Source organism: Pleurotus ostreatus, assembly GCF_014466165.1.
Source record: "Pleurotus ostreatus strain PC9 chromosome Unknown scaffold_5, whole genome shotgun sequence".
Classification (NCBI taxonomy): Eukaryota; Fungi; Basidiomycota; class Agaricomycetes; order Agaricales; family Pleurotaceae; genus Pleurotus; species Pleurotus ostreatus.
The window spans coordinates 2,768,715-2,786,212 of NW_023503160.1; the positions used below are offsets into that span (position 1 = coordinate 2,768,715).

The window sequence follows — 17,498 nt, forward strand, 5'->3', positions numbered from 1 at the left end:
TGCGAGGCGCACGGAAAATGACGGGCTATTCGTTTCGGCAGGGCGTAAGCACTTCATTCCAGCGGTCAACCTGTAACTGACTCACTACTCCAGCTCACAACATTGTCTTGGATACATGGTTAGTGGCTCTCAGCATGTTTGGTGCCGTACGGTTGCTGCGGCAATCAATCTGCTGGGCAAGGTCGCGACCGCTTACCCTAATTGGGGGCTGACGGTATTCCATGAGCAATGCCAGTTTGCTTTCCATCTGGTAGTATATAACGTCGTTGGATTTCCTAGTTCAAACCAACAGTGCAGCGCTCTCAGCATCTAGCATCTCATCTCGTCTACTGCTTTGATCGCAATGTTCTCGAAGTCTTTCGTCGCCTTTGTCTTCGCCGGCGTCCTCGCCAACGCTCTCCCGGCTGGTGAGTTTATCCCAAATAATGTACTTTATGGACGGCTTACTGACTCATTGCCTAGTCCCCACTTCCCCGGAAGTTAAAGGTTTGACTCAACCTCTCAATCCTTGGCCGTCAACTTACAGTTATCTAGGCGTTGCAGTAAACGAGCGATCGCTCAATGGCAACACGTGAGCCCAATACCCCTCACTATCATCCAAGTACTGACCCGATATCCTTACAGGTTCCAAACGAGAGACTTTGATAGCCGCACTGATGCTTCGGTGGGAAGCCCGCCCTTGGCCGTGCCTGATGTGTCTGTCGTCCCACAGGCAGCCAACTCTGTCTTCAACGATCACACGAAGAAGAGTCACACTGGCAAGGACAAAATGAACAAGACCCGGGATATCCCCACGTAAGCTCACTTCTTGTTCATTCATGACATATACTGATCCAACCCACGCTAGTGGACCAATTTTGGAGAAGAAGGACACTGCGGCCACAGCTGAGAAGCAGGCTGGCGGTTACTTCCCTGGAGGCTACGGCGGAGGCTACGGAGGTTACAAACGTGAAGAGGCTGCCACCGCTGAGAAGCAAGCAGAGCAAGCCAGCAACTATGGCTACGGTGGCTACGGAGGATATGTTGGAGGCTATGGCGGTGGATACGGCGGCTACAGAGGCTTCGGCCGCTACAAACGCGAGGAGGCTGCTACTCAAGCTGAACAATTCGGCGGCTTCTACGGCGGTTACGGTCGAGGATATGGCCGGGTTCGCTACGGTGGCTACAAGCGCGAGGAAGCTGCCACCGCTGAAACGCAAGCCGAGCAAGCCAGCAACTACGGATACGGTGGATACGGACTATACAGAGGATACAGAGGGTACGGAGGGTACGGCGGCGGCTATGGCGGATACAAGCGCGAGGAAGAGCTCACCAAGCGCGGGGAGGCTGCTACTCAAGCTGAACAATTCGGCGGTTTCTACGGTGGATACGGCCGCGGATACGGTCGAGGCCGCTACGGCGGCTATAAGCGCGAAGAAGCTGCCACCGCTGAAACGCAAGCCGAGCAAGCCAGCAACTACGGATACGGTGGATACGGACTATACAGAGGATACAGAGGGTACGGAGGGTACGGCGGCGGCTATGGCGGATACAAGCGCGAGGAAGAGCTCACCAAGCGCGGGGAGGCTGCTACTCAAGCTGAACAATTCGGCGGTTTCTACGGTGGATACGGCCGCGGATACGGTCGAGGCCGCTACGGCGGCTATAAGCGCGAAGAAGCTGCCACTGCTGAGACGCAAGCTGAGCAGGCCAGCAACTACGGCTACGGAGGAGGATACGGCGGCGGCTATGGATACGGCGGCTACGGCGGCTACGGGCACGGGGGCGGCTATGGAGGCTACAAGCGCGAAGAAGCTGCCACTGCTGAGACGCAAGCTGAGCAAGCCAGCAACTACGGCTACGGAGGAGGATACGGCGGCGGCCATGGATACGGCGGCTACGGGGGCTACGGCTACGGGGGCAGATTTGGCGGATACAAGCGCGAGGCCGAGCCCACCAAGGAGAAGCGCGAGGAAGCTGCCACTGCTGAGACCCAGGCTGAACAATTTGGCGGTTATGGCGGTTACGGCTATGGTCGAGGATACAGATACGGCGGCTATGGAGGCTACAAGCGCGAGGAAGCTGCCACTGCTGAGACTCAGGCTGAACAATTTGGCGGTTACGGCGGTTACGGCTATGGTCGAGGATACAGATATGGCGGCTATGGAGGCTACAAGCGCGAGGAAGCTGCCACTGCCGACACTCAAGCTGAACAATTCGGCGGATACGGCCTCGGTCGAGGATTCGGTCGTGGCCGCTACGGGGGCTACGGAGGCTACAAGCGTGACGCCGACGAGACTCAGAATGCTCAAGACGCCGACGCAGCTGATGTCGAGACAGTCGCCGAATCAGAAACCCACACTCCAGAAACGTAAGCTTTCGACCTTGCTCTCATTGTTCCATCATCTAACACATACAATACTACCAGCCGATCAACACCTTCCATCGCTGACTTGGACTGATTCCGCTCCGCTCTCCTTCGTCTCAGGTAGGCATCCTACCCTCTTATTCCCTTCGCCACAGCTAACATCCTTGCAGTTCTTCATCTCGGCAATGCAACCAATCTGTATTACAAGACTCCCCCGATACCACGATACCACCACCTTTTAGCCTGGGGCCGGCTTAAAAGTTCTATATTCACTGCATACTACTTACTTATAATTCTCGAGACGGATAGTGTTGTACACAGATTTGTATCATTTGGATAGAATGAAAAACTTGACGCGAAAAACTCTTGCGTGATCATGAGACTTCGATACTAACATCATCGTCATCCTCTTTACTAGCTTCGGGGGTCTTCCAGGTTTTCTGCTACACAACTTCTCGAGTAATTAGTGGACGAATGAGTTGGTCGCGGTTCTGTAGTTGCAGCAAAGCTTAGAGACTTCAGGCTAGGATTTGAGTCTATGACACTTGTGTATTGCGAAAGTATATATCTCTATCGGCAAAGCTTAGGGATAATGAACAAACAACATGCCGTTCATGGGCCACGCTGCTTGCACGCTGTTGTAAAGTATGTCACGGTCACATTTCACCTACTTGTTTAACAGAGCATCATTTTGCAGTATGTACTCTCTTGCGACAACATGCTGAAAGTAGCGGAAGAGAATCCTGCACCTAAATAAATGACGATCGCCAGAGTAGAGGCAAGAGAAATGACCGGTCCATCCGCCAATGTGACTCGGTATTGAAGTTCTTAAATACTATTTGTCTGACCCGCAGAGGACTTAGATCTGGTCGGGTTGCATAGTGAGACACCCAAGGTATTGATACTTTCAGCATCGTGGAAAGGGAACTTACACACGGTCCACGAACGTTGATGGGCTGCACGAGCGTAGACATCGAATGCGGGGCGAAGAAACTCATTTCACAAGACGAAGTGAGACACGCTTTAACCGAAAAACATCAATGACATTGAGCCTGGGATAAATAAGTAATGACTATCACGAGAGGTATGTTCAAATGAGGCGAGAAGAGACGGCTACGGGCGCCTTGGTCTTGCTTTAGAATTTTAGAACCAACTATGAAGCGACTTGATGGGACAAAATAGTGGAATATCAACCGGTGTATGATAGCGACATCGAGAGAACGACTTTAAAGAATTCAATAGCATAACGCGCACTAGCGGGATTTATGCATGTCTGACGAGTTCAAATCCTAGTCTCTCAGATGAGCATAGAGTATTTACACGACGTAGTCAAACATACCGTATGCAGGAATTGCCGGAATTTGGTTGAACTTGACATAACACCTTGGAATCAAGCACCTCAACTCCACTATTAATACCATGTCGCTGAATGGGCAAGCGAAATCGACTGTCGTAGCGTTCGGGGTTGAATTAAGATTGAGCGTGCCAAGGAGTTCGCCACGAATTGGGCGGTCGCCCCATGACATGGTGTCCAGATCGAGCTTGGGAAGAGGGATGGAGGAGTTGAAGGCAATGACGGACCATACTTCTATTTGAGAAACGTCGCCTTCTGTTTCCAAGACTTTCGTTCGACCGTGCATTGTGTTGTGTTGGGGAGGGTACCAAGCTACGTTGCACATATATCCTCCGTGTGGAGGCACTACAAATCTCATCAACGTGACGTCCTGCGTAACACGAAGGTCAGTCATAGTGTATTGAGGGGTTGCTTTGACATACCGTGGTGGAGAAAACGACCTGCGTTCCTGTACCATAAACAGCGTTTTTGTACTTGCCATTCAGTCGAGCAATTTGGTCTGGCTGAGAGCGATAGTACGTTTGCGTAGAAGGCGCGAATGCGGCAAGGCGGTTCAGCCCCATCCGTTGATCGACATACGGCAGATTCTCGAGCTCCTGGGGTGTTAGGGGGAGCGCGCCGTGGAGCGAAAAGGGAAGCAAGACAACATTGAAAGTCGATAGAACTGCCACTAACAGGCAAGCCCAAAGCAAATATGGGGGACCGTCAGCGTTGGGCGATTCATATAGTGTGCCTTGGTCTTGACTGTCGGTATCAGTGGGGGACGTGAGGGGCATACGCTCCTCATCCTTGTCGGTATAGTGCAGTGTCATGGAGGTAGTTGAGTACGACGAAGAGACGGCGCTCTACATTGCTTGGTCCAGTGTGATGTACGCTGGCGATTAGTTACGTGACATCTTGCACGTTCGGCGTAGTAACCCGGCACACTGGTATGCATATGCTCAGAGTACGCGTGAATCGAGGCCCAAATTTGTTGTTACAATACCGAGCCAGTCAAACGGACAAAAGGAAGACGTGAGCGTTGCGCAGTGGTATCAAGTCCAGGCGCGTGGAAAGGAAAATCCTGGCGCGCAACAGTTACCTGATTTGGAATACCGACTCCCGACGGCGCAAGGTGCCTTCAGGGTTTGTCCGAGTGTCATTCCAGCTTTCGTCCCACAATCTCGGTTCGCGGCACATCGTCTTATTGGAATGCTTGTCACCCCGAGCATGATGGACGTCAGGCGTGGCGGCTCTGCCAGGCCTAAGAACGCCCGCCGTCTACAGTCTCCTTCAATCCACCACTTCGTACCCACTGTCCTCGTCCTTCGCCATGGTGCTTAAGGCAGCGCTTGGGCGACCTTTTATTTTCCTTTTCGTACCATTGTTACTGCTTACTTACGGCCGGGCGGACCATCACAAAGTTAGTGAACAGTGCGAGTCGTTCACTGTGCGGCGCGAGTGGCGTACACTTTCGAAGGAAGAAAGGGCTAGTTGGGTAGACAGCGTCAAGGTGAGTTCCTTGGATTTGCGCATTGGTCAGCTCTCTGATATCATACAGTGTCTACACTCTATTCGCCATCAACGACTATCGTTCGCCCATCAGAAAACCCTCATGACCAAGCTTCACCCATCCCTATACGAAGACTTCTCGTATGCTCATGCTGAGCTTGACAAGACCGCTCATGTAACACCCAACTTTTTGCCGTGGCGTATGTCCTCCCATCATCATCATAGTGCATTTGAACTGATTTGCTTTCAGATCGCTGGTTTGTCCATCTCTAGTCGTATTATAACAAATGAATACTCAGCTTCCCCTCATTAGGATATTGTGGATGTTCGAGATGAGGTTACGTGATTCGTGCGGATATACGGGGCCTATGCCGTGAGTAGTCGTGGTTTCGCGCGAACACAGCTGACACGATGCATCTGCAGATACTGGGACTGGTCGCTTGACACAGAAGATCTTACGAAAGCCCCAGTCTTTGACCCCGATCCAGAGCATGGACTCGGTGGCGGAGGCGACTGCTATTCCACACCAACGTCAGATTGCACAGTCGAAACGGGGGCGTTTTCTATGGCTAGCCAAACTCCCGTCATGCTCTCCTTCCCGATTCCCCATATCCTCCGCCGCAACTTCTCCCTTTATCCATACGAACACGGTCTTTCCAATGTTGCCCGGAATCTGAGCCTCACGCGTCACAATATCAACAATATCATGAAACAGACGGAACCGGGCGATTACTACATGTTTCAGCATCGTATGACGAAAGTCCACAACCAAGTCCACAATTTTGTGGGCGGAGACTTGATGGGGACGTGCCCCATGATAATGGACACCGACGAATGCGGGAGCTTTACGTCCAACGGTAAGAGCATTGCGTCGGAACCTACCACTTTGGCTAACTTGCACCATCACTTAGATCCGATTTTCTGGCTCCACCATGGTCAAGTCGACCGGATATGGGTCAACGTAAGTTTCATGCTGTCTACCGCGTCGTCATCGGCTAATATTACGAACGAAGTGGCAGAATCTCCATCCAGAGAACTTCAATGTGCGCTTTACGTTCTTCATACCTTTGCCGCTCATCGTTATCCATCTTTTTGTTGTACTTCAGGCTTTCGCTGGAGCGCCCTTACATCCTAAACTCTACCCGAACGCAACCAACTGGAAGGATTACACTCCAAATGCGTCCACAGAGCACATAATGATGTTCGATCGAATATCTGCTCCCGTACCTATAGGTGCAGTGAGTCTTACTCCCCTTCGGGCTTCCATGCGCGCTCAGTGTCTTTTCTTGTCTAGGTTTTTAATATCAGCGAGCCGCCTTTTTGTTACAAATATGACGATGATTGGGAGAGGTGATTATTGCTTTTGCCTATCTTCGTTTTCAGACATTTCTTTCGGGTTTTCCATCCTGTAGATAGTGACGATACTTCATCGGCGTAAATTATATTATTGAAGCTATAACACGTTCGCAAGTACATTCTCGTTTCGGACAAGAATACTCTTCCTAGCCCACAGCACAATGCTAAACCAAGGAGCACCGGACGACTGAACTTCCTCCTCAGCTTGTATCGTGAATACGCGTCCGATCTGGTGAGTACGCCCCCACACCTCGTCTCATGTAGTCGAAGATTGACCGAGCAAGCTCTGAGTAACCCGACCGTACAACTCGGAGTCGTACGCCTGGGGTCCTTGTCTGGAACATATTCGGGGGTCGGCGTGATAGTTATATCAAGCGGAGACTTCTCTGTCAGTCTCCAATTCAACTCCATGACCACCATACGGCCTACGATGGCGAATGTGTAGCTTCTTCCCAACCTTCTTTAAATACACTCACTCGCCTAGCGGTAGTATCTCGCCTAAACCACGAACATGATGCCGCCTCATGATTTGCGGGAGAATTTCGAACAACTTCGTCGTGGCTAAACCGAACTCCCTTTCCGACATAAAAGTGACATCGACGTGAATGCATTCGGTAAGATATCTGGATTGTTTCTCAATCTTTGCACGTAGAACAAGTCGATCATGCTGCAACAATTGATCTTGGCTGTATCATGCATCAGCGCAGTGCTTGCTGCACCGACGGCTCAGACAATAGCTGGTCCATTCGACTGCATTCCGGCCGGGTCCTTCACCCTCTGCCAGAATCTGTGGGGCCGCGGTGAGTCTCTTCGTAGCATTTAGTCTCGTGCTGGACTAAACCGCCCATAAAAGCATCGGGAGTGGGGAACCAGAATTCGACTCTGATTAGCTCCGGAAACGGTGTATCATGGTAAAGCAACACTTTCCTTTGTCAGCGGGGCCACGTATTGTGAGCTAAACATTGAACTGTACCGCTGCAGGTCGACGGCCTATACTTGGGCGAACGGGCCCAACAACGTTAAGAGCTGTTAGCATTCTCCAATCCTCCAGCTAACGTGTTCACTCACATTCCACCAAATAGATGCTAACGTAGAGTCGACAACGGCCAAGGGCGTCCAGGTCACCCCTTCAGTTTCTGCTCTTTTTCGCTGAGACTAACCCCGCCTGAACGCTTGCAGCTTCAAAATGTGAAGTCGGCGCCCACGACCTGGAACTGGCATTACGAGACCCAATCGAGTGGGATCAGAGCGGACGTTGCCTATGACATTTGGACTGGTGTGCCATCGTCTGGAACCCCGGCTTCAAGTGCATCTTCCTTCGAGATGTGAGTCGTCTCCGATGCTTCTGCTGCACTATAACTCGGAATGAACTGGCCTAGAATGATATGGCTGTCCGGGAAGGGAGGGTAATACCGTTCCTCAGACCATGTCCAGTCTCAGGCAGTTGACGTAAAGAATTATGTAGAATCCAGCCCGTAGGCAGTCAGATCCAGAGTAACGTGAACGTCGCTGGACACACCTGGAACCTCTGGAGAGGGCCGAACGCCAACTGGCAGGTTCTCTCCTTCGTTAGCACAACTGGGGATATCACCAACTTCAACGTCGACTTGAACGATTTCTTTAGTATGTCTTCTGTTCTCACTTGGTCAAGGGATGGCGCTCATCGAGGTTCAGAATACATCATCGCCAACCAGGGTGTCGCTCCTACGCAGGTAAGCCCGGTCATGCTTCCAAGGGAGAAAAACATGGTTGACGTAGACGCATGTCGTGTAGTTCGTTCAGTCGATCCAGGCCGGAACCGAGCCGTTCGTTGGCCAGGCCAACCTCATCACGGATTCATACAACGTTGCTATAAACCACTAGTTCGATACGTCTGGAGTTTGTGTTGTACAAGTATTATTGGTTTACAATTCTTCGTTCACCAATGGTTCATGGAATAACCCGACCTGCCCGAGTTGCTTTGGCTGCCTCGCTCTGAGCTTCGTCCCGAAGGTACCGACCATAAATCTCGGTATAGTGTTCCTTGTCCTAAGTGTTTATTAATATCTTGTACGTGGCACAAAGGATACGAAAAGACAGGGCTCACGCTAGAAGTCTTCAAAACGCTATCTCTCTTCTCGATTACCTCCGCGTACTTCTTCCATGCATCGCTCACTTCGTCACGCTTAAACCTTCTGTGCTCGATGACAATGTAATCCCTCACAACCCATGGGGCGATCGCTGCATCTACCAAGCTAAACTGCTCTCCGAAGAAATATGGACCCTTGATTTGCTTCGCGAACGTCCGCAGGGCTTCGTACACATCATTTTTCGCGGCTTCTTGCTTTTCCACCTCTTGGGATTGAAGCAAGCGAAAGAATGCGGGGAGGAACGTTTTAGAGAGGTGATCTATAGCTATACGTCCTTGTGCTCGTGCAATGGGGTCGGCTGGAAGTAAGCTTGGAGTATAGTTTGGGAATGCGTCTTCGAACAGCTCGTTTAGCACAAGCGATTCGTATAGGGCGACTCCCTTATACTCGACAGCTGGGACTAATCCCTTGGGATTGATCGCTGTGCATTCTGCATTGAGATCGAGTTCGTAGAGAGGTGAATCACGTCGTACCCAGAAAGTGCTTTTCCTTCTTGTACGGATTTACTTCTTTATATTGATATGGTATGCCTCTCTCCTCCAGCGCAATCCAGCTTCGCTGAACAAATGGACAAAACTAGATACGCGAGTGCTCATGATTAGCTTGCAGCGCAAAATCAGTGAAGCTATTTACCCATCCTGCGTAGAATACTAAATCTTGAGGATCTTGGTGTTTCGCCACTGTCTCGGCGGCGAGTCCTGTTGCGTTAGGGTGGAAGCGTTCGTCGGGGAGACTCATGATGTTAGTACGTGAACCAGGTTAGCGTGAGTGTCCACCATTGTCCTATATATGTTCCATCATCCCCATGTTTGTAAGCTTGCTCTCCAGTCCAGGATGGCGTGATCAGACATGAGAGTCGACGGTGTGGGTTTGTTCACCCCTACTGTTTCCCCTGTCGCGATAGAAAGGAGTTTATGAATCTCGCGATTGGATCTTGATCACGTCCTCCCAACTCGTTTTCGACTTTTGGCCCGTTCCCTAGCTTCAACACTTGGACACCACGCTAAAAAGTCATTCACTCCAATGGAATCGCGTTCAGAACCAACGTTCAATTGCTCCATGCTTCCAGGATCGTTCTTTGGGGGTCGCTTCCCACAGCATCGGGATCGCACGCGGGTTTCTGTTAAGTGTTGTGATGGGTTCGTGGTCAATAGCACCGCACCTGTGGAATAAGAAGACAAATACTTGCTTCTTTGCATCAACACGAGATTGACTTGACGCCTTAAAAGCACTCCGGGCGATGGATTGCAATTTCTCCCTGTGTTATGAAGCGGTATTTTATCGGATTGAGCATTTTGGCCGTCTGTTTGAGCGTAACAGTAGGTAGTGAAACCCCCTCAACGACTGGTGCGTTTCACGTTCACTCACACACGGAAGGGAGTGGTTTGATCAACATGCCATCCGGTTCTAGTTGAACCAGGTGCCACTGCATCTGTAAACATAACTATATTCCGATCTGGCGTAGCTTTCGCTCCTCAACCCCTTCCAGCCCCCTTTGCCGTTAGCAAGGGTGAATGCATCGTGTCTGCATTCGTCAACATTGGCCGTACGACTACGTGGACCTTGGTCAAGAAGATCGACTTCGGAAGCTTCGTTGAGCCTGAGGGGATTGTGAGGATCGGGGAGGACAGATACTTCGTCAGTCACAACGAATACTACGAGAGGACTGTGAAGTTTCCCGAGGTCGTCGATGGAACGGACCGTACACCTGGCGTCGGGCTAGGACTTATGACAATGTGGGTTGTTCTGTTTTGCGAAAGGGTGTATCTCAAAGTTTGTACAGCATCGACGGACAAGGTAGACACATCGCCCGAGCTGCACTGAACGAGGTTGGTTCACTGGAGTATCATAACGGCGGTATTGATTAGTATGTCCTTGATATTCATTTAGTTGATCCACTAAGATACTGACCTCTGCTCGCAGCGATGGGCGATATATCTGGGCCAACATCGCGCAATATCGACCGAACTCAACTTCTACGCTGGTCAGGATTGATCCCTTAACGTTGCATCACATCCGTATTGCGCACTTCGCCGACCACACTGGCGGCCCGGTTCACAACACCGACACGGGCACAGTGACCAGTCTGAACTGGGGGTCGCGAAATGCGACATCCATAGACCTTCACAAAATAGACAGCCATGCATACCCATCGTTCACCCCATTCGGAAGTCTGGTTCGAAATCCCTCCTACTTCGTTGACTACCAAGACTGCAAGTTCCTCGGGCGCATCAAACGGTTTGGTAACAAGCCCCACATGTTCTGCGGGGGCCTTGCATCCTTCGGGGGCGTGAATATCGGCGGACTAGCCGTCATCGATATGGAAACAATGGTTCCACGGCTAGAAGTGCCCATAATGCTCCAAAGTGAGAATGGTTGGCTCTTGACTACCAATCCAGTTGACGTCGATTGTGTGGATGGAAAGCTCCAGGCATATTTCTTTCCAGACCAAGAAGTCAATAATGCAATGCTCTATTTATACGAAGCTGACCCACAGAGTCCCTTTGAATTTGGAGGTGGCAAACAATAGCAAGAGCTGTTTGTATTGGTGTCTATTATCCACAAGGTACATGTCACGGCAGGCAGTCTTTTCCATTAATAGGAAATGTTGGCAGTTGTCTGACGCAGCGAGTCATCTAAGCACCCTCAGGCATGTTGGTCTCCGTTAAGGAATTGGTAGAATAGTTCCACCTACAACGTGTCTGAGGGAGGGTTAGGCAGAGGAAGATTGGCTTGGTTATCAGAAAGAGCCATGGCGAGTGGTGTGATGGGTAGGTATCCCTGGCTCTGGTGGGAGCTGAGCGCTGAGGCCCGACTGTTTGTGTGGAAGGAGTTTCCTGCAGTGGGCGTCGTGCAACAGAGTGCATGTAGGGATAGGGGGCACGTGCCTCTCCTAATAGACCACGATAACTCAGTCACAACCATACATCCATCCTCACAGTCAGTCCGGCAGCGCACAGCTTGCTCGTTCGCAATCGAGCGCGATACTTTCGGCGATGAACTCTTATCCTCCAGAACTCCTTGCCCAGCTGGCGCCTGTGATGTTCGCGACGGGGTTGGACGCGCCAAATGCATCTCCTCAGGATCCTTTCTCCGTTCTGGCAAGTAGATTACGAGAAGCCTTGCTCGCCCAACGAAAGGTCGCTGTCTGGCAACCTGAGAAAACGAAGACATTTCAAGTCATTGTAGTCGACAAGGAAGCTAGATTCCCTCCTCGAAAGACGGTACCCCTTGAGGATCCCCAATATTCGGCTGCTCATTCACCTCTATCACCTCTGACACCAACTTCGCCCTTGCATCCAGACGGACTCATCGCGCCGATATGGGTGAGAAAACACACTACGATGATTCCGTCGGTGTTTGTCATGTTTCTGCGGCTGTACGAGTCCCCAGTACACAACCCGAAATCACCTCTGGACCCCCCAGACTTCGATCGAGAACGCGAACGCGAGCAGGAGGAGCGACGGCGGGACGCAGAACTATCCGCAGAGGTGGCTCTGCGCAAGAAGACCACGAACGAGCGTGGAATCAAACTCACCGTTGTACTAATGGCGACGAGGCGGATGTTAGGTCAGCTTGAATTGTATGAGATTAGTCTTCTGAATCAAACTTGTTATAAAGATGACCCAGCGTTAGACCATCGGTTGACCTATATACGAAGACAAAGCGGTCTTGACTCGCGTGCTGCCTTGTTCGTGCTGAGCCCGGTGAGCCCCGCCGAGTTGGGTGACTTCATTACCAGGTGAGTAGGTTCGTGATCGAATCAAGCTCCGTGCTTATATCCCAAAGCCTCCAGCAGGCATTGTATGAGCCTGCTTTGGAATACTACACCACGCATTCCAAACGGGTGAGAAGGAAACGCAATCGTCACTCGCATACTATCTCTTCATATCCCAATCCAGTCTCTCCCATTGGAAATATTAATCTACCGCGTCCGCTGCGTTCAGAAGGATGGACCGTCCGATATGAATACAAAATGGCGTGTTTCGCAGAGTTTAGAGGGGAAGATGAAGTTGCTCTTAAGTACGGGCATTCAAACGTCACCCCGCATAATTCTGCTCACCAGCCCTCAGACACTACCAAGATGCGTACGACATGCTCGTAATCATGTTTGGATCAACTGTTATTCTCCCTCCACGAACGAAGAGATGGGCAGAGGCGAAGGTCTTGTCTGATTGTATCAACATCAAGGTACGGAAAGACGAGTTCTCTCTCCAGCGATACGAGTTTACAACCGTCGACTAGATCACGAAGCTCTACCTGTACAACAACGAGCATGCCTTAGCATTGTCCCATCACACTACTCACATGCGGAAATTTGGGGACTTCTCTAGGGGCTGGGGTATAGGCGAAGAGACGTTTGAATACTGGAGCTGGATGGCGAGACAGTGAGTATCTTATTGTCCAGAATATTTCGTTCTACCATCGTACACCATCTACCATCCAACAGGCATCGTGTATTAGCCGAGCTTCTCGAACAAGGAACGCGGACCACACTCGCCATTCCTGTACACAAGCCTGCTCCGCCACCCTCCACCGCAGCTTTAGCAGCATCTCAGCTTCAATCATCCGTGACGACCATCAGGGGCGTCGAGTACGATGCCTTGAGGTCACTGGGTCTCAATCCGAGTCACGCATTGCAACATCCCGGATTTTATTATTACATGGCAGCGAAATGCACGGAGCTGAGGCGAGATAAGTTCCAAATAGCTCTTGAAGCAGAGGTGAATTTTTCCTCCTCGGCGGATACGATCGATACTCAAGATACGGTTGAACCAAGCTGAACCAGCAGTTGACTGCCACTCCCGGTTTTACGAACGAAAAGAAGGTGGACCATTATGTTATCATCCTTGAGGCAAGATTAGTGTCTTTGAGTTAAGTGTTTTGAAGCGCTGACATTCTCAGCATTTCGACAGTTGTACACGAAGTCCTACGAGTTGTTCAAGAAATACGCGACATCTACGTCAACACCGAAGGCGCAAAGCCAGGGCCGACTCACCTTATGGATAGCGTATCGAATAGCCCAGACGTATTATGACTCGGGGAAGTTCGACATGGCAGTTCGGTGAGCTTGGCCCCAATGTCTCACGACTGGCACTAATCTCCTAGAGCCTAGTTTCTTCGAACGCATTGCGCGAACCTATCGTAGGGAGAAATGGGGGTCTATGCTACGGCCATTGCTCTCGACATGGTACTCTTGTGCTCAGCGTTTAGAGGACGTCGAGCTCAGCGTCAAATTGCTCATAGAAATGATGGGATACGGTATGAACACACGACTTAAAGCTGCTATTTTCGTTGATTCGCGGCCTAGACGTCACCGATTCGGAAGAGCCTACGAGCTTGCAGGAGGATTTGGTGGCAATTCTGCGGGTATACATTCCAGTATCGTATGCCTTCCGCCAACCCGTTCTGATGCCTTGCGTAGAGCAGTGTTCCGTCGACCGAAGATCAGGCCCTGGTTGTAGACCTCCCAGAATCCCAGCCGATATGTAAGATCACTGTGCGGTCCGGGTGGCTTGGATTGATTTCTATGTCTAGTCGATACCCAGATGGTATTTTGGTTGCCCGAAGTCAAAGTCGATGAATCCGCGGCATTCCAGCTCTCACTCAGCGCTCCATCGAACGTCGATATATCAGAGCTACCCATTAGTTCGTTGACTATTCACTTTTCCGGAAGCATCAATCCAGTCGTGATCAAACACGATGGAGGAGCCGAGGAGGGAACGCTTTCTGGGAACATTGCGAGAATAGACATCGGTACCATTGCGAACCAGGAATTGGATTCGTCCTCTGAGACGGACGAAACAGTGGTCTCCGGGCATTTGCGATGGGGGAAAGGTAGTACGCTGACAATAGCTGGAAGCATACTGTCTTCTGCCCCGGGAACCTACCACGTTAGTGGATGTTGCGATTTCACGTCTGTTCCTACTAATGAATATCGTCGTTTAGGTCACAAAACTTGTCCTTGAATTGCAAGAAGGGAGCTGGTCGATTGTCGTACCGTTTGAACCCAAGGTCTCTCGGGCGTCGTCTCCCAAGGCGCCTCATTGGCTTTGTTCTACACAGCCCCTGAAATACATCCAAATTCAACGGGTCGAGTGTTCATCAGTCGTGTAAGCTGTCGCCCATGCCATCATCCCCATGGTTAGCTAACCGAAGCCTATCGTACAGCGTGAAGTATCGGCCCCACAATGTAGTGATGACGCTGTCCCATCAAGCCCCAGCGTATCTAGATGAGAGTTATCCTATTCCAATCGAGGTGACCAACTCAGATGACAAGGCACTGGATATCGTTATGGACGTCTTACTTCAACCCGCAGAAATTGATGATGCCAGTTCGTATATCCTTATTTTCTCCTCGAACCTTATCCTCAGTCAATCTCCATCGACAGTCAGCTCCATTTCAGTCGACGGGGAACAGTCTTCTGGCCTGATTAGAAACGTTCAGTTTGGCACGCTTTCACCTGGAGTTTCCGCGGTCAAGGTCTTGCATGTAGTCAGCACCGGAGCGCCAGGCGACAGGCTGGTCGATGTCTCTATCCAATCGAAGCCCCCAGCTAAGCATTGGCAGGACGAATCGGATGCAGAAGGAGATTCCAGACTAGTAGATCTTAGTGAAATGCTGCAAACCATAGCGATCCCCACCGTGGCTCCGTTCAAATACTCTTACGGTATATCATATCGGCACAGTATAGCTGGACCAGCTGGGTTAGCTGACTTACGGACGTTCGAGAGTGATTATTGGGATAGTAGCTCGGGTGGTGAGGCTGTTGTTTGCTTGAATGTAGAGTTCATTGGCCCGTGGCCCTTGACGATCGAATCGCTGGACCTTGTTCGTAAAGTACGTGCCGGATTACTTCTTTTTTCAAGCTTATGAGTTGCTTACGCATTGAATAAACCTAGAACAATGTACGCGCAAGGATCTTAGGCACCTTCGATGACGCGAATACTTTTCGAGGAGGTATGTCTAAAAATCTCTTCGTTTGGCAATCTACTTATGATGCTAGAATACATGCCCGGCGACGAGATATCGGATACACGCCAAGTTAGCATGATAATACCGAGAGAAATGGAGCACGAGCTTGAGAGCATAGATGGTCCTGGGGAGTATGTGATACGTTGGCATCGGTAGGTCAACCTGCTCGCTAGCTCACCTGCATCACTCATTCCTCATCTCTAGGTCGCAATCATCCCAAGACATTGTAGCTCAACCAACTTCGACCACCATCATCCCTCTACCATTCTTACGACCGCCCAGGGAGGAATTGGTCGCTCTAATGTCTGCACCTCCAACGGGGCAACTCCACACGCCAGTTCCCGTAACGCTGAGCATCCGCAATAACCATCCAACCCGTTCTGCGAACATATTCGTGCAACTTGAACCTGATCCATCAGACGGCTTCGTTGTCGCGGGCGCACGGAGCGCCCGTCTTCCTATCTTGATGCCAGGCAGCGAAGAGAAGATTACATGGAAACTGATACCGTTGGAATGCGGCTACGTGAAGATACCTCGAATCAAGGTCATAGATAGACGCAAGGCCATTGCCAGCGCGCAAGGTATTGGTGGACCGAACGCGGAAATCGAGACCGAGGGAGAGACCATTAAGATTATTAATGTTGCTTTGGACCGTAGGGGCGAACAGGGTGTCGAAGAGCCGCAGGCGAGGGCTAGTCGTGGAGCAGATCCTGCACGGGATGGGATTGCAACAATCTTCATACTTCCATGTACATGACGATAGGTTTATATATGGTGGCTTTCAAGTCCAGGACGTTGCTTTGTTTAGTAGCCTTTACGGCAGCAAGTTTCTATACTCGCCGCAGTGTCTTTCATACCGTGCACTGATCCATTTAAGCTATTTAAGCTAGAATCGGTAAAAATAAGGTGAAAGTAAACCGTTTATTTTCTCTAGTACTTTCTGGCTTGGTATTAGTTGAGCGGAACTTGCCAAATAAGGAAATTCTTGATCAATACTTTTCCAATATTGAGCCGAAAAGTACCGGAGAAAGTAATCTGAATACATTCACCATACTTTCATCTGGTGTGTTTCGATGGCGAAGCACGTCCCTCCATCATGTGCGAGCTCCCCATTTGATATTATCTTTCTTAAACCATCGACACTGTATTTTGATGTACTGTCCACCAATATATTCCTCACCACGAGCAATATCTGATTTCATACACACACGTCGCGCGGGACGGCTACGTTGACTTACCATCGCTAAGCCACTACTCACCATCTACACTTGTCGCACAAGCCTCAGCGGGGAGATGAGAGGACCCATGGGCCGTAACACTACCCATCCTGATCATTATTCTTACCTTTCTTTCAAGGCAGATACATTTAGGATCGCGCCCTCAAATTTCAAAGTTTGCTCGTGTCTCCCCATGGTCTGCCAGAATTCTTCACCATTCAACGGAATTCGCAACTGAGTTCCGCTATTCCCTGTTCAGCAAATTCAGGAGTTCGGCTGCCTCGTATCCTCCTCGGAGAGCTCCTATTTTGACCTGCCACCTTAAGGTCCGTTATTCAGAACGTCTAGGTCATCTGTTCTACGAACTACAAACTGAATAGTAACCCCGAAACTATCATGTCTCTTTAGCTCAATCGCCATTTAGGCTCTACCCGCCTTTGGACTCAACGCCAGGTGCTATTTCATTATCAGAGTTTAGCTCAATCTACTTGCAATCATACCGTGACATATCTCGTGGTTATCTTGGAACCATCCGCAATGCGCCCAGCATCGGCTCCAAAAGCCCCTCAAACGCAAGAGATGCTGGTTGATGTCATATCGAGATATGCCTGCTCCAGTTTGCTGCGCC

At 50.4% G+C, this 17,498-nt stretch overlaps 6 protein-coding genes across 6 annotated transcripts; 4 read left to right on the forward strand and 2 right to left on the reverse strand.

Annotated features, from left to right (window-relative positions):
* Positions 1-343: 343 nt before the first annotated feature.
* Positions 344-2,441, forward strand: PC9H_008026 (uncharacterized protein; the record flags this gene model as incomplete). The annotated part of the gene is made up of 6 exons (XM_036777546.1): positions 344-407; positions 463-486; positions 535-571; positions 625-795; positions 848-2,350; positions 2,408-2,441. The coding sequence occupies 6 exons, from the start codon at positions 344-346 to the stop codon at positions 2,439-2,441; spliced, it is 1,833 nt and encodes a 610-aa protein (XP_036631166.1).
* Positions 2,442-3,610: 1,169 nt separating this feature from the next.
* On the reverse strand, positions 3,611-4,513 carry PC9H_008027 (uncharacterized protein; the record flags this gene model as incomplete). Its single annotated transcript, XM_036777547.1, has 3 exons — positions 3,611-3,636; positions 3,687-4,071; positions 4,124-4,513. The coding sequence occupies 3 exons, from the start codon at positions 4,511-4,513 to the stop codon at positions 3,611-3,613; spliced, it is 801 nt and encodes a 266-aa protein (XP_036631167.1).
* A 500-nt stretch (positions 4,514-5,013) lies between these two features.
* On the forward strand, positions 5,014-8,411 carry PC9H_008028 (uncharacterized protein; the record flags this gene model as incomplete). The annotated part of the gene is made up of 19 exons (XM_036777548.1): positions 5,014-5,193; positions 5,242-5,392; positions 5,443-5,449; positions 5,506-5,565; positions 5,616-6,049; positions 6,104-6,153; positions 6,206-6,235; positions 6,299-6,430; positions 6,487-6,542; positions 6,699-6,780; positions 7,201-7,348; positions 7,402-7,459; positions 7,530-7,576; positions 7,631-7,668; positions 7,728-7,873; positions 7,928-7,954; positions 8,014-8,171; positions 8,223-8,260; positions 8,322-8,411. The coding sequence occupies 19 exons, from the start codon at positions 5,014-5,016 to the stop codon at positions 8,409-8,411; spliced, it is 1,932 nt and encodes a 643-aa protein (XP_036631168.1).
* A 66-nt stretch (positions 8,412-8,477) lies between these two features.
* Positions 8,478-9,415, reverse strand: PC9H_008029 (uncharacterized protein; the record flags this gene model as incomplete). The annotated part of the gene is made up of 4 exons (XM_036777549.1): positions 8,478-8,576; positions 8,635-9,098; positions 9,151-9,253; positions 9,311-9,415. 4 exons carry the CDS (start codon positions 9,413-9,415, stop codon positions 8,478-8,480), a joined length of 771 nt encoding a protein of 256 aa, XP_036631169.1.
* A 527-nt stretch (positions 9,416-9,942) lies between these two features.
* PC9H_008030 (uncharacterized protein) lies at positions 9,943-11,207 on the forward strand (the record flags this gene model as incomplete). Its single annotated transcript, XM_036777550.1, has 4 exons — positions 9,943-10,024; positions 10,089-10,413; positions 10,461-10,544; positions 10,601-11,207. 4 exons carry the CDS (start codon positions 9,943-9,945, stop codon positions 11,205-11,207), a joined length of 1,098 nt encoding a protein of 365 aa, XP_036631170.1.
* Positions 11,208-11,673: 466 nt separating this feature from the next.
* PC9H_008031 (uncharacterized protein) lies at positions 11,674-16,410 on the forward strand (the record flags this gene model as incomplete). The annotated part of the gene is made up of 18 exons (XM_036777551.1): positions 11,674-12,247; positions 12,299-12,419; positions 12,467-12,700; positions 12,751-12,868; positions 12,923-13,065; positions 13,128-13,401; positions 13,458-13,541; positions 13,594-13,742; positions 13,794-13,939; positions 13,989-14,047; positions 14,103-14,166; positions 14,216-14,571; positions 14,627-14,790; positions 14,849-15,012; positions 15,070-15,518; positions 15,581-15,638; positions 15,685-15,805; positions 15,858-16,410. The coding sequence occupies 18 exons, from the start codon at positions 11,674-11,676 to the stop codon at positions 16,408-16,410; spliced, it is 3,831 nt and encodes a 1,276-aa protein (XP_036631171.1).
* Positions 16,411-17,498: the final 1,088 nt, after the last annotated feature.